The sequence below is a fragment of the Adiantum capillus-veneris genome, chromosome 29, assembly GCF_014529385.1.
Source record: "Adiantum capillus-veneris isolate H3 chromosome 29, ASM1452938v2, whole genome shotgun sequence".
Classification (NCBI taxonomy): Eukaryota; Viridiplantae; Streptophyta; class Polypodiopsida; order Polypodiales; family Pteridaceae; genus Adiantum; species Adiantum capillus-veneris.
This window is the reverse complement of record NC_140959.1, coordinates 119641473-119653651: the sequence shown is the minus strand read 5'-3', so window position 1 is coordinate 119653651 and position 12179 is coordinate 119641473. Positions and strand designations below refer to the sequence as shown.

Here is a 12179-nt window from a genome sequence, read left to right as displayed (position 1 = left end):
CATGCTAGAGATATGCTGACAGAGGTTCTTGTAGTCCTGTTCCATCGTATCATGTGTTAGGGTGTACTTGAGACCTGGAGACTATCTACTATTGTGCCCATCTTCGAGGCAAGTGATCCTACACAACCTAGAAACTACCGTACCATTATGATTGGGCACACCTTGGCACGGTTGTATGCATCTATCCTAGAACAGGAGTTGAACAAATGTTTAGAGAGCAAGGGTGTACGGACAGTGGGACAAGCCAATTTCAAGAGAGGCTTCTCCACTCTTGACCATATTTTGACACAGAGCCATCATTGAGGAGGGTAGGGCACATGGGAGATGGATTTATTGTAGCTTTGTGGATTTTCGAAAAGCATTTGACATGGTATCCAAAGCCAAATTACAAGAGATGGAAGTGCCCAATGAGTTGATTTGGGAGATCATGGCTCTATACAGATCAGTAGTGGGACATGTACGAACTCTAAAGGGGATATCTGATTTAGTGCACTGCAGTATTGGATTGAAACATGGTTGTCCATTGTCCCTTACTCTATTTGGTATATATATAGATGAGGTTTTTGATAACATTGACAAAGAGGGTGACAGAGGTCCCCAACTGGCAGATACATGGATTCCATTATTGCTATATGCTGATCATATTGTGTTGATCTCTGACTCACCGGAGGGTATGCAACGACATTTGGATGCATCACATAGCTTTATGAATGATAGTGAATTATTTGTAAACCTTAGCAACACCAGGGTTATGGTGTTCCTTTCCGGAGATTGTGGAATAAATCTTGTGGAAGTTAAGGGTGGGCGTTGCTTAGGAGGCCTTTTAGGCCACTCCGTAGTGTATCAGGAGATCAGCACCTACATTCACTTATGGTCAGGAGACTGTGGAGTACATAGATGCATACACTTATCTTGGGGTAGTCTTCATTGGGCCAAGGTGTTCTTTGAAGAGAGCAACAAAGACGAGACTGCTGACTAGAGCGTATGCATCCCTAGGAGGATTAGAGAGGATGTGTTTGCAGGTTCAATTCGAGGAACCCCGAACAAAGCTCTAGATCTTCAATACCTTGGTAGCCTCAGCTATGCTCTACGGTGTTCACGTCTGGGGACCCTCTGTGGGTCAGGGATGGGTGGAGATGTATGGAGAGGTCCTTGCTATCTATGAGCTCTCAGCTAATTAGAGCCAAGGCCTTGGTGCCACATGAGATTATTAGAGCAGAGATAACAGCCCCCCCCCCCACCCCGACGCTTACCAAATCAATCTCCTTATGCACAACCTATGCACAAATGTCATCATGGTTACAAATTCATGGGTTAAGCATGAACAACTTACCCCCCTTCTAATACTCTCTTGATGCACCATCAATATCTCTTACATGGGTAAAGTTTACTAGACTCATTTTCCAAGACCCGATTCAGCTGGACACCAACAAGACATGGATAGAGCCGACATAGGAGTTGGGTACGAAGATGGCTTTCTATAAAGAGAATCTTCTCCAACTTACATGGGATCGGTTTGTGATTCAACCCAGCTATATGGATATACATCTATCTCACGGGTTACAGTGTGCCATTGGTCAGATCTGAACATCTTCCCACCAGCTTGAGATTGGTAGATTCAAAGGGATACCATCAACCAACAGGATATGCCACCTATGCCATACAGAGCCAGAGACGGAGATGCATTATATATGTCAGTGCACAATGCATTACGAGATATGGGGTCGCTTCCACTGTCTATTCAGAGAAGGCTTCGGACTCTTCCCAAGAGTCATGAGCTATCACAAACAGACATGCCTTGAATTGTATCTACTTGAGTTACACAGACATGAGAGTTTATTGAGGAGACTTGAAGAGAGACAATCCCAGAGAAAAATTACTGATTTCTTCACATCGGACACTGCACAGATGGAGCAACCACCACTGCAAAGCTCAGCTCACACTCGCACCCGCGGTACTCTCATTGACCGGGCATTGGAGCTAGGGAAATCAAGACACCCATGACTACGGTGAGGAACTTCACAACATCAAAAGAGAGCCATATTATCTCGACATCCAAAGTACATTTGAGGATAGATTCATGACCCATTACATCACCCTCTTGTATTGGGCACCCATTATATCAATGATCACACATACCCCACACAGTTCCAGTTAGTAACACCTCTAGATTCATTTTTAGCATTTCTTTTTTGTAACCAGACAGCATCAGATTCACCACTTTTGTAACGGTTTGGTCTCATAGGTTATTTTGGCCTTTGGAAGATGTTAATATATCATTTCATTTCACACACATAGAGGGTGCTTTTCCCACTCGAACGCAATCTATGCATAAAAAATCATAAACTCGGCAATAGAGTGCAAGACCAATAAACCACACTAAGAAAAGGTAGCTGGTGGATTGACAATATTTTGACAAAGACTGTTGCAGCCATCCTGGTTTACAACTGGTGAGTGAGTCAGCACGTTTGCACAAGATGAGTAAAACAAACCGACCAATCGTTTTGGTTGATATATAAATAATCTAGTGCCTGCAAATTATGAGCTTGAAATGTTTGGGTCTCACTTGGCAAACCTCGAAGTTGCCACCACACTTCACTAAGTCATCAACGGCTGCAAGGGTCTTTCTCTTGTTAAGTATAAATTACACTAATTTAGATGTAGAGTACCTCATTCTTTAGTAGCAAGAGTCACAAGCTCATGACTAAGCTTTCCAGTTCGTTAGACAAACGAAAATTGCCGCCAAACTAGGCTATACACTATACAGGTAAGCAAGCCTCCACTAAGCTTTTGGCAACAATTGTAAGTCCTTGGCTGAATTTGTAAGTTTCTATATACAAAAGATTCACAAAAGTGGTACATACAGAAAATGCCTTTAGCCTGCAGTGCAAAGCTGCTGTATGGCTCTGCATTGCAACAAAGAAGAACTATGCTCTAGCTGAAGTTCAGTGTCCCCCCAAAGCTTTGAATGAGCTTGTAGTAAGACTCGTAGGCCCGCCGCTTCCTTGACTTGATCCTTGCAAGATCCTCCACAGCAATCCAGGGGAAGCTCAATAAAAGAAAATCTGAATTGACCTCCCTCACCTTAGCCACGCTGTCAGGATGGTAGGTGACATAGTACCACGCGGAAGCCTTGCATTCCAACTTCTCCTCTAGAAGTTCGTGCTCTGCCTCCGACAAATCTGCACCATCCTCTTCTTTAAATATTTGCCTAAACTCATTCCTGAGGCAAGTGTACTCATTTATGAGCCGTTCTTTCAAATCGCCCCTCTTCCGACTGTTGTGCTTTGAGAGTACTGTCATAAAATGGCCAGTTACAACCTCCCCTTCTACCCTGACATCATACTGGTCCATCAAAGCTGCAAGCCGAACGTCGTACATTTGCTTCAGTTGCCATGCCTCTGTCAAATACTCCTCATATCCATCTACCTCCAAATCTCGATCGTAATTCTGTTCAAATGAAAAGTCTGGGTTGCCTAACAAAGAGCTCAATTTGATTTCTTTTTCAGCTGCCCCCCTGACTCTGCGATAGAGGATTCCAAGGATTTTCTCCGAACGATACGACGGCTTGTCATCTTTGTCCATGAAGTCTGGATATTTTTTGGGCCTCAAGTTTGGAGGTAAAATCACCAACTTCCCAGTCTTTGGTGAGTCTACTGCAGTTGCTGCTAACTCTGCCAGCTGCAAACATTTTGGATCAAGGGCCCCTTCTTTACTCTGGTCTGCATGGACAACATGGGCATTACAAATCTTTCCCAGATGATCGTTGACCATATACTTAACAAAAAACTCCACGACGTCCTGCAAGATACGAGCCTCACGGTATGAACAAATACTCATGTAAAAACATGTTTATGAGAAAATCCTACTCAGAGAAGAAAAGTACACCAATTGACTGATATTATTGAATGAAAGAGCAGCCTTCAAAGGGCTATACCTCCACTCGAGCACAATGCCTCTGACTAACAGCTTCATCCGCAGAATACTGCATGGGCTCCCAGCTTTTTCCACTTGGAGGAATCAGAGAAGAATCCCAGCATACAAAGTAGACATCGCCATCAAGATCGCTTCCAGATGCTTCATTAGAATGAGGCCTTTCACCCTTCTGAGGCATCACAAAGCAGTCAATTAAGTGATGCAAGGCAGCATGATCCACTGCTTCAAGAATGCGAACATCTCCAGGATGCAAACAGGGATTTTTTGCCATAATCACTTTCCCAGTGATAACCTTGACCTGATGCTTTGTGTTTGTAAGTCCCATCAGATTCTCTGGAAGGTAATCATCTTGATAAGGGGTTGACACTTGAACAAAGCACTCACCATACTCCAGAACACCAAGCTCATCCATGCAGCCCAATAGCCATCTACCATCTTTAACATATATCCTTGCTTTGCTCAGCAACTCTTCTAGATGGGAAGCCCTAATACAATGTAGCATGCTATATAGGTGGGGTTCACCTAAGGGATGAAAGCCTGCTTTAAGCATTTCCAGTGCTGAATTATGTAGATCCCCAGAGCAAAAGGATGAAAGAACCTCGAAAGCAACCTCAGAATTCTGCAAAACCTGGTCAAGCTTTGACACCATTGCATCTTGCAAGTCAAGGAAAACGCTATTCGGTACTTGCAGTGCAGAAAGCAATGTAATGATTTGCCTGTTCAAAAAGCAAGGTTGAAACCTTGACCACGTAACAACCTCAATGAAATCATGTCTGGAGATAAATTTTTTCATACTTTTACGGAGAGTCAGTGTGCGGTCGCTTTCTTTCTCTGAAGGCCAAGTCACAACTACACCTTTGCATCCACCATATCGAATTTGATAAGCAGATGGAGGGTTATGCTCCAGCTTTAACATCCTGGCGCACTCTTGTGCAAGAATAGGAGATATTTTCCCAACACCATCAGAAAATTTGTGTCCATTTCTAATAATATCATGAGCATATTTTGAATTCGGTAACTGAACAGTTTGAATTGTCGAGGAAAAACACTGTCCCATTCTAGCAGCATATTTTGCAACATTTGTCTTTTTGAAACCTCCCATCCAGGTCCTGATGGTCTCTGCATTGACTCCTTTGGTTGCAGCAAAAAACCACGCTGAGCTATCTCTTAACTGATTTGAAGAGAACGCAAGAAATTCATAATGCCTCCCACACAATGAGAAACCCTCAAGAAGAACTAACCTGACTCTCTGGTAAAGAGCACTCCTTGATACCTGCCCACTTGTTCGGGCAATTGGAGCCACAATAGCATTCATCATGGTATTTGACAACATATGGAAATTCTCATCAAGAAAAGAGACACGAAGAAACCTGTCTGCAAGGTGCTCAAAGTTTCGCAGAACTCGATTGGAGAGCTCTGACTCAGAAGGCAAGCAGTAGGCTTTTGTTGGAGTGACAATGAAACGACCCACTTCCATTGTGATACTTTTCTCACCTGTTGTTTTGACTGGCACTCTCTTAGCTTGCTGCCACTCAATCACTCTTCTGAGACGCCTCTCAGCATCAAAAACAGGAATTTTGTAGCTGTACATATGTTTTAAAGAAAAAACAGCTACTTTAGTGTCAGTAACTGAAGGGTCCAGAAGTTCATAGAAACCTGTAGTCAAGCTTGGAGCTTTCACAGTCCCTTTGTGAACAAGAGCATTCACTAAAAACATGACTTCAAAAGGTAGGTTTCTGACATTCTCCACGAGGAAAAATTTTGACCTTTGATGTACTGATTGTACTTCACGCGGAAGCTTCACCCTTGGTTGTTCTCCTAACCTCAACAACTGTTGCTGATTAAAATAGTCAACAATTTTCTGAAACGTGCTTCTTTGTCTTGGAGACACGCTTACCCGATAGGCTTGACAACGCCCAATGCTTTTGCTGGGAGTAAAATCTAAAGTGCGAATCCACGGGTCTTCATCATCAGGAAGATCAAAATAGGTTTTGTGATAGACATCATCATCGGCTGTTCGATAAAAAATAAGTGGAGGGATCCGAAAATGTAAAATCATAGTCAAGGCACCTTCACCCTCCCACTCATTCTCCCTCCTAAGCTCCCATAGATCCCCAACAAAGAACTCCAGCTTATACTTACACCTCATCCACATTTTCTCACTACGCTCTTGAGAGCTGAATAAAGTCCACTGTGTCAAATGTAAATTGCATTTCTTTTTAATTTGCTCCAGCTCAAAGATGACACCTGCAGATGGCCCCTTCCAACTGACAAGCAGTTCATTTGGACTCATTAAGGTTCCCAACTCTACACAGACGTTTGAAAGCTTCCAGCAGACACTTTTCTTAGCTGCGATCTTCCCCTCAATACTGGGCTGAATCTTCAGCAAATACTGCCCAACTGCTAGTTTTTGTTGTTCTGCAAGTGAGCATGCCTCTCTTGCCACCGCAGCAGATGCAAAGTGGACAAAGGCATGAGGAGCACACCGAATGCCCTGGGGAAAGGCATTCTCCTCCAACTCAGTACAGGAAAACTCTGGGTAGGCATTGTAAGGTGGGCAAGATGTTTTTAATCGACACCTCCATACAATACCTAACTTCTTCTCAAAGTAGGAAGCAAGATCTTTTGCTTCCATACCATCAGGAACATTTCCTACGATCACTTGTGTGCTCACTTCCATAATCAGGAGTTGACCAGTTTGTAGAGTACTAATTTTTTACTTGCAACTTTCCTTGCATCATCAGCAGCTTGATGACCTGAAGGAAAAACAACAATCATGAGATAAAACTTTCAGAAAATTCAATCTCTAAAGCTGTGAAATCATAAAGAGTCCCCCAAATAAGCCAAAAGAAACTACAAGTAATGCAGCAGAAACCAACGGTGGCAAATCACGGTAGCTGAACTCTTTTTGTATCCCGACTATTCATAAAACTGGCAGGAAATCCTCTTTTCAACCCTCTGGTCGTTACATCTCACAGAAAGAGGTCATAAATTGCAATTGTCCTTGCATCATCAGCAGCTTGATGACCTGAGAGAAAACACTAATCATGAGATAAAACTTTCAGAAAATTCAACCTCTAAAGCTGTGAAATGCATAAGAGTCCCCCAACTAAACCAGAAGAAACTACAAGCAATGCAGCCGAGACTAACTGTGGCAAATTATGGTAGCCAAACAGTTTTTGCATCCCAACTATTCATACAACTGGCAGGAAATCCTCTTTGCAACCCTCTTGTCAGAACATCTCAAAGAAAGAGGTTTAATGGCTATGCAAACTAGAAAATTTTTGTGATGCAATTTTTTTAACATGCTAAAAGCTGAAGATTGAAGTGGCCCAATGCATCTTGCCTCTCTGTGTGTTTTGCATGTGGTGTGTTGGGGTGCTTTTTTTGTGTGTGTGTGTGTGTGTGTGTGTGTGTGAGTGAGAGAGAGAGAGAGAGAGAGAGAGAGGAAATGAAATGTTATATTAACGTCTTCAAAAGGCCAAAGTGACCTATGAGACCAGAAAGTTACAATGTGGTGGATCTGATACAAAGTCAAAGTAACAAGATGACAAAATGACAAAATAAAATACTACGGAATCCTAGACTGCTGGGTGTGGACTAAGCAGCTAAAACAGCTAGCTGGGATAGCTAGATCACAGGAGATCCAGCATCGGTCGCTGGCAGATCTCATCAATCTCCTCCATGGTCAGTAGTCTGACCGGGCGTCGTGCATGTCAAGCCAACGTGACCCGGATCCTCTGATGCAGCCTCTATCGATGTTGTGTAGTCCTCCGCAGTCGTGGGCGTCTGGATCTCCCCAGCTCAGTCGCTCGGTCGATCAGTATGCCTCTGGTGTAAAGCGACGAGCTCCGCTGTGGTAGTAACTCCTCCAGGTGTCCCGTGGCAGCTCTAAAGAAGTCTGTGATCTGTCTCTGAGACTGGCTAGTCTTTCCTCTCATCAAGCTCTCTCTGTGTCTACGCAGCTCAAGCAAAAACAAGCCCAGGCATCTCTGATCCTCGTACCGCATGACTCTAGAGAATGGTCCAAAGCCCTCTTTGAACAAGCAATGGAAGCGGCCTCGTATCTCGTAGTAGACGGGGCAGTGGCATGTGTAGTGCGACTCTGTCTCAGGCTCGATGTCACACAGGGGGCATGCCCTGGCCTCTGCTGGTACTCCGCTGTATCTCCCAGTCTCGATCCACAGCCGGTGTGAAGATCTGCGTATCTTGCCAATAGCACATCGTATCCCACGAGACAGGTGAGTGTCCATGTGTCTGGGCCTCGTCACAAAACCATCCTCCGTAAGCTGGAGGAGATGCTCTCTGTAGAAATCCATCTTCGTGCCTAGCTCCTGTACTGGCTGTATCCATGTCCTCTTGGTGTCTAGCTGAGTCAAGTCCTGGCGAATGGGCCTGGTGATCTCGGACTGTGTAAGAGTCAGAGAGGGCGCATCCAGTGAGTACTAGAAAGGAGGCAATCTGTCTATGCTGAACCCATGCGCTTGAAACCCTGACGTCATCTCCCCATACCAGCATGTTGTATCTCCCTGCATGGCTAATTGTAGAGAGGACTCAAGTGCAAGGCGTGCATATCTGTCTCTGGGAAGTTCCCACATGCGGTGTATGAAGGAGACAGATCTGGTGAGCGCCTCAACCACCAGTGGGGAGGCAGCTAGCTCTGCTCGTATAATAGCACGTGGTACTGAAGTCTTGGCCCTAATGAGCCGCGAGATCATAGAGACCAGAGGGCTTCTCCATGTCCCCCCATCCATCACTGCGGCCTGTCCTCCCGTGATGGTCCAGTGAAGGTTCCCAAATCTCAGCTCCATAGAGCAATACAGAAGCCACCAGAGTGTCAAAGAGCCAAAGCTTCGTCCGAGGCTCCTGAAACAACCTGTGAACACATCCTTTCCAATTTACCCAATGCTGCATGGGCTCTGGTCAATCTAGTCTTTGTTGCCCTCCTCAATGAAAATGCTGGCCCACTAAAAACCACTCCAAGGTAAGTGTAAGCATATGTATACTCCACCTTCTCCTGGCCGTATGTGAAGGCGGGCGCTGACCTCCTGATCCACTGTGGGGTGGTATTAAATACCATGACCTTGGTTTTACCAAGGTTGACGGACAAACCACTTTCTTGGGCAAACCTATGCAAAGCATCCAGGTGACGTTGCATCCCCTCCGGAGAGTCAGAGATCAAAACAATATCATCAGCATATAACAATAGTGGAATCCATGTCCCCGCCAGCTGTGCACCTCTATCACCATCTCTCTCAATGTATTCAGGAACCTCATCTACATACATACCAAATAGAGTAGGAGAGAGCGGGCAGCCCTGCTTCACCCCAATAGTGGAGTAAACTGGTGTGGATAGACCCTCTGGGGTGCGTACATGCCCCACTATTGACCTGTATAATGCCATGATCCCCCAAATGAGCTCTGTGGGTACTCCCATCTGATGTAATCTGCACATCAATCTCGCTCTGGGCACTGTGTCAAATGCTTTACGGAAATCCACAAAGCTGCAATAGATCCGTCTCCCACGCGATCTGCCCTCCTCAATGATGGCTCTGAGTGTCAAGATATGGTCAAGAGTAGAAAAAAACCCCTCCTGAAACCTACCTGCCCGGCTGCGCTCATCCCCTCCCTCTCTGCCCATCTACTCAGTTGCTACTCAAGAATAGATGCGTACAACCGTGCAAATGTATGTCCAATCATGATAGTGCGATAGTTCCCAGGCTCCATAGGGTCTCCCGACTTGAAGATAGGTACAATAGTAGATAGGCTCCAGGTATCAGGCAAGCCCTCACACATGGCACGGTTAAACATAACTGCTAGAAGCTCTGCTAGTAAATCTCTGGCATACATGAAATGCTCAGCCACTAAGCCATCATGATCATATGCTCTCCCAGTCCTCATTCTGTCAATGGCCTTCCTCACCATCTCAGCGGTGAAAAAACACGTGTGTGGGCATGGATCGGGGGGGTCGGGAAGGGGGGCCTGCTCAGGAACTGTGTACAAAGATGATGCATACTAGCCCCAGGCCTCTGTAGAAGTGATGGTAGGGGGGAGGGAGTGCTCATGAAAGAGCCTCCACGCCTCACGTGAGTCCTGACTCAAGAATAGCTGGTATAGATCCTGCTCTAGGCGAGCCAAAAATGCCCTCTTCTTCTACCGCACTAGGCGTCGGAAGTCAATTTGTGATTGCCTATGAGTGATATCCCCCAAAAGCACCTCCCTCTGAAGTCTAGCTCTAGTGTCCCGGCATTCCTCATCATACCAACTGTTCTGGGGCATGTTCCCCAAACGGCGTCTCTGCTCAGGCTGGGTATGTGGGTATGTGTAGCGCGGATAATGTGGCGTGCTCTCTACAGTGGGTGGTCCTCAGTGCAATGTGCGTGACAATCTCACTCAAACAGACTGAATCTCACTCAAACAGACTGAACAAAAAGGAAACAATAGACGTCAACAGAGCTCACAAAGACACAACAGCAGACCAGAACATATGACTCGACTATCTCAAAGACTGATACAGACTCTGGCGTGGCAGCACACTCAGCTCCAGCCCAGGACTCACAGGTACAATGGGGGTGTCGAGGCTCGGATGTGCCGGGATGGTGAAGACGTGCTCTGTGTATAGACTCACTCTAGACGACTACGCACTGGACTTGTCCAAGATGATGATGTGAAGCATATGATGATAATGACCCAACAGCCCATAAATGTCGGCCACCTAAGCCAATCTCCGAAGTGAGTGGTGGTGGTGACCTCGCCACGATGTCCACTAGACCACCGTCCGTATCCTGCCATGTGTCACTGCCCAGCCCAGCCCAGAGAGTCCGTCCAGTGTGAACCAGACCAGATGGTTCACACCAGACCAACTGTACTAACTGAGTGTCCTGTGAAAGTGACACTGTAGCCTGCTACAGGTTGCCCGCCACAAGACCGCTCACCGTCTTGGTGAGAGGAAATATGGTGAGAGGAAATATTGAAAAACTAGGAAATACTGAAAAACTGCGAAATAAAACCAGTAGATACCGCATGTACATCTTTCTTGAAGCGCATATACATCTTTCTTGAAGCAGGTGCTTGGCCCAACCATGCAAGAAATGATTGTAGCTGGCAAGAGAATTCAACACTTGGAGGAGGAGGTTTCTCGTTCGAACACAGGATGGCGTATTCTTATGCAGAGATGATGACAGTTCAGGAGAATTCTAGGAATTTCCAAGTAGAGTGCGAAGAGCTGCGGCAAACTCTTGGCACTTCTCGAGCTGAAAACCAATGAAGTGTAGTTGCTATGAAGGAGGCAAATGAGAGGCTCCTGAAGGAGTTGCAGAGGCCAGTCGTAGTTGTTGAGGAAGAGCATGAAGGGTTCACAAAGCAATTGGAATGCAGACTCTTTGAAGAGATTCCTTAGGTTACAAAGGGAGCTTGAGGCTACTGCAGATACAATGTAGAGCAGCGGGGTGGGGGAGATGAGGCTAAGGCTGAGAGGGTTGGGGAAGTTTAGATAGGGCGAGTGGTGGAGGGGGGTGGATAGGGCGAGAGGGGGTGGGGTGGGTAGGGGCGAGGGGAAGGGAGGGGGTGGGTAGGGGCGAGAGAGGGTAGGGGCGAGGGGAAGGTGAGGGGGAGGGTAGGGGCGAGAGGGGTTGGGTAGGGGCGAGGGGAAGGTGAGGGGAAGGATAGGAGCGAGAGGGGGTGGGAGGGGGTGGGTAGGGGCGAGGGGACGGTGAGGGGGAGGGTAGGGGCGAGAGGGGGTGGGTAGGGGCGACGGAGAGATAGGGTAGGGGGAGGGACTAGGCGAGGGCGAGTGGGTAGGGGCGAGGGGGAGGGTAGGGCGAGGGCAAGGGGGTGAGGGTAGGGTAAGAGCGAGTGGGTAGGGGCGAGGGGAGGGGTAGGGGCGAGGGCGAGGAGGTGAAGGGGAGGGACTAGGGGCGAGGGCGAGGGGGTGAGGGTAGGGCGAGGGCGAGTGGGTAGAGGCGAGGGGAGGGGGAGGGACTAGGGCGAGGGGGTGAGGGGGAGGGACTAGGGGCGAGGGGGTGAGGGGGAGAGGGGGAGGGTAGGGCGAGGGGAGGGGGAGGGATTAGCTCAAGGGCGAGGGGGAGATGGGGAGGGTAGGGCGATGGGTAGGGGGCAAATAAAGAGCACACAGCTATCATGATCAAGAGAGATATCATGATCTTGGAATTCATCTTGCAGAACGGGTTCTGTGAAGGGAGTTTGCTAGACACAGAAGAGAGCTTTGTTCTGGTCTGAGAAGC

At 46.9% G+C, this 12179-nt stretch overlaps 1 protein-coding gene across 5 annotated transcripts in view; it reads right to left on the bottom strand.

The window, feature by feature from the left end:
- Positions 1–2611: 2611 nt before the first annotated feature.
- The window catches only part of LOC147419849 (putative RNA-dependent RNA polymerase SHL2), a 64719-nt gene continuing 55151 nt past the window's right edge, over positions 2612–12179 (bottom strand). For 4 of the 5 annotated variants that reach the window (XM_086505967.1, XM_086505969.1, XM_086505968.1 and 1 more), the window contains 3 exons: positions 6816–6964; positions 3938–6692; positions 2612–3801 (listed from right to left, as the gene is read on the bottom strand). In XM_086505967.1, the coding sequence (XP_086362093.1) occupies positions 2935–3801; positions 3938–6616 (3546 nt within the window). In that variant the 5' untranslated portion in view covers positions 6617–6692; positions 6816–6964 and the 3' untranslated portion in view covers positions 2612–2934. Of the gene's footprint in view, positions 3802–3937; positions 6693–6793; positions 6965–12179 lie in introns of all 5 variants that reach the window. The other variant, XM_086505970.1, reaches the window with a different exon arrangement.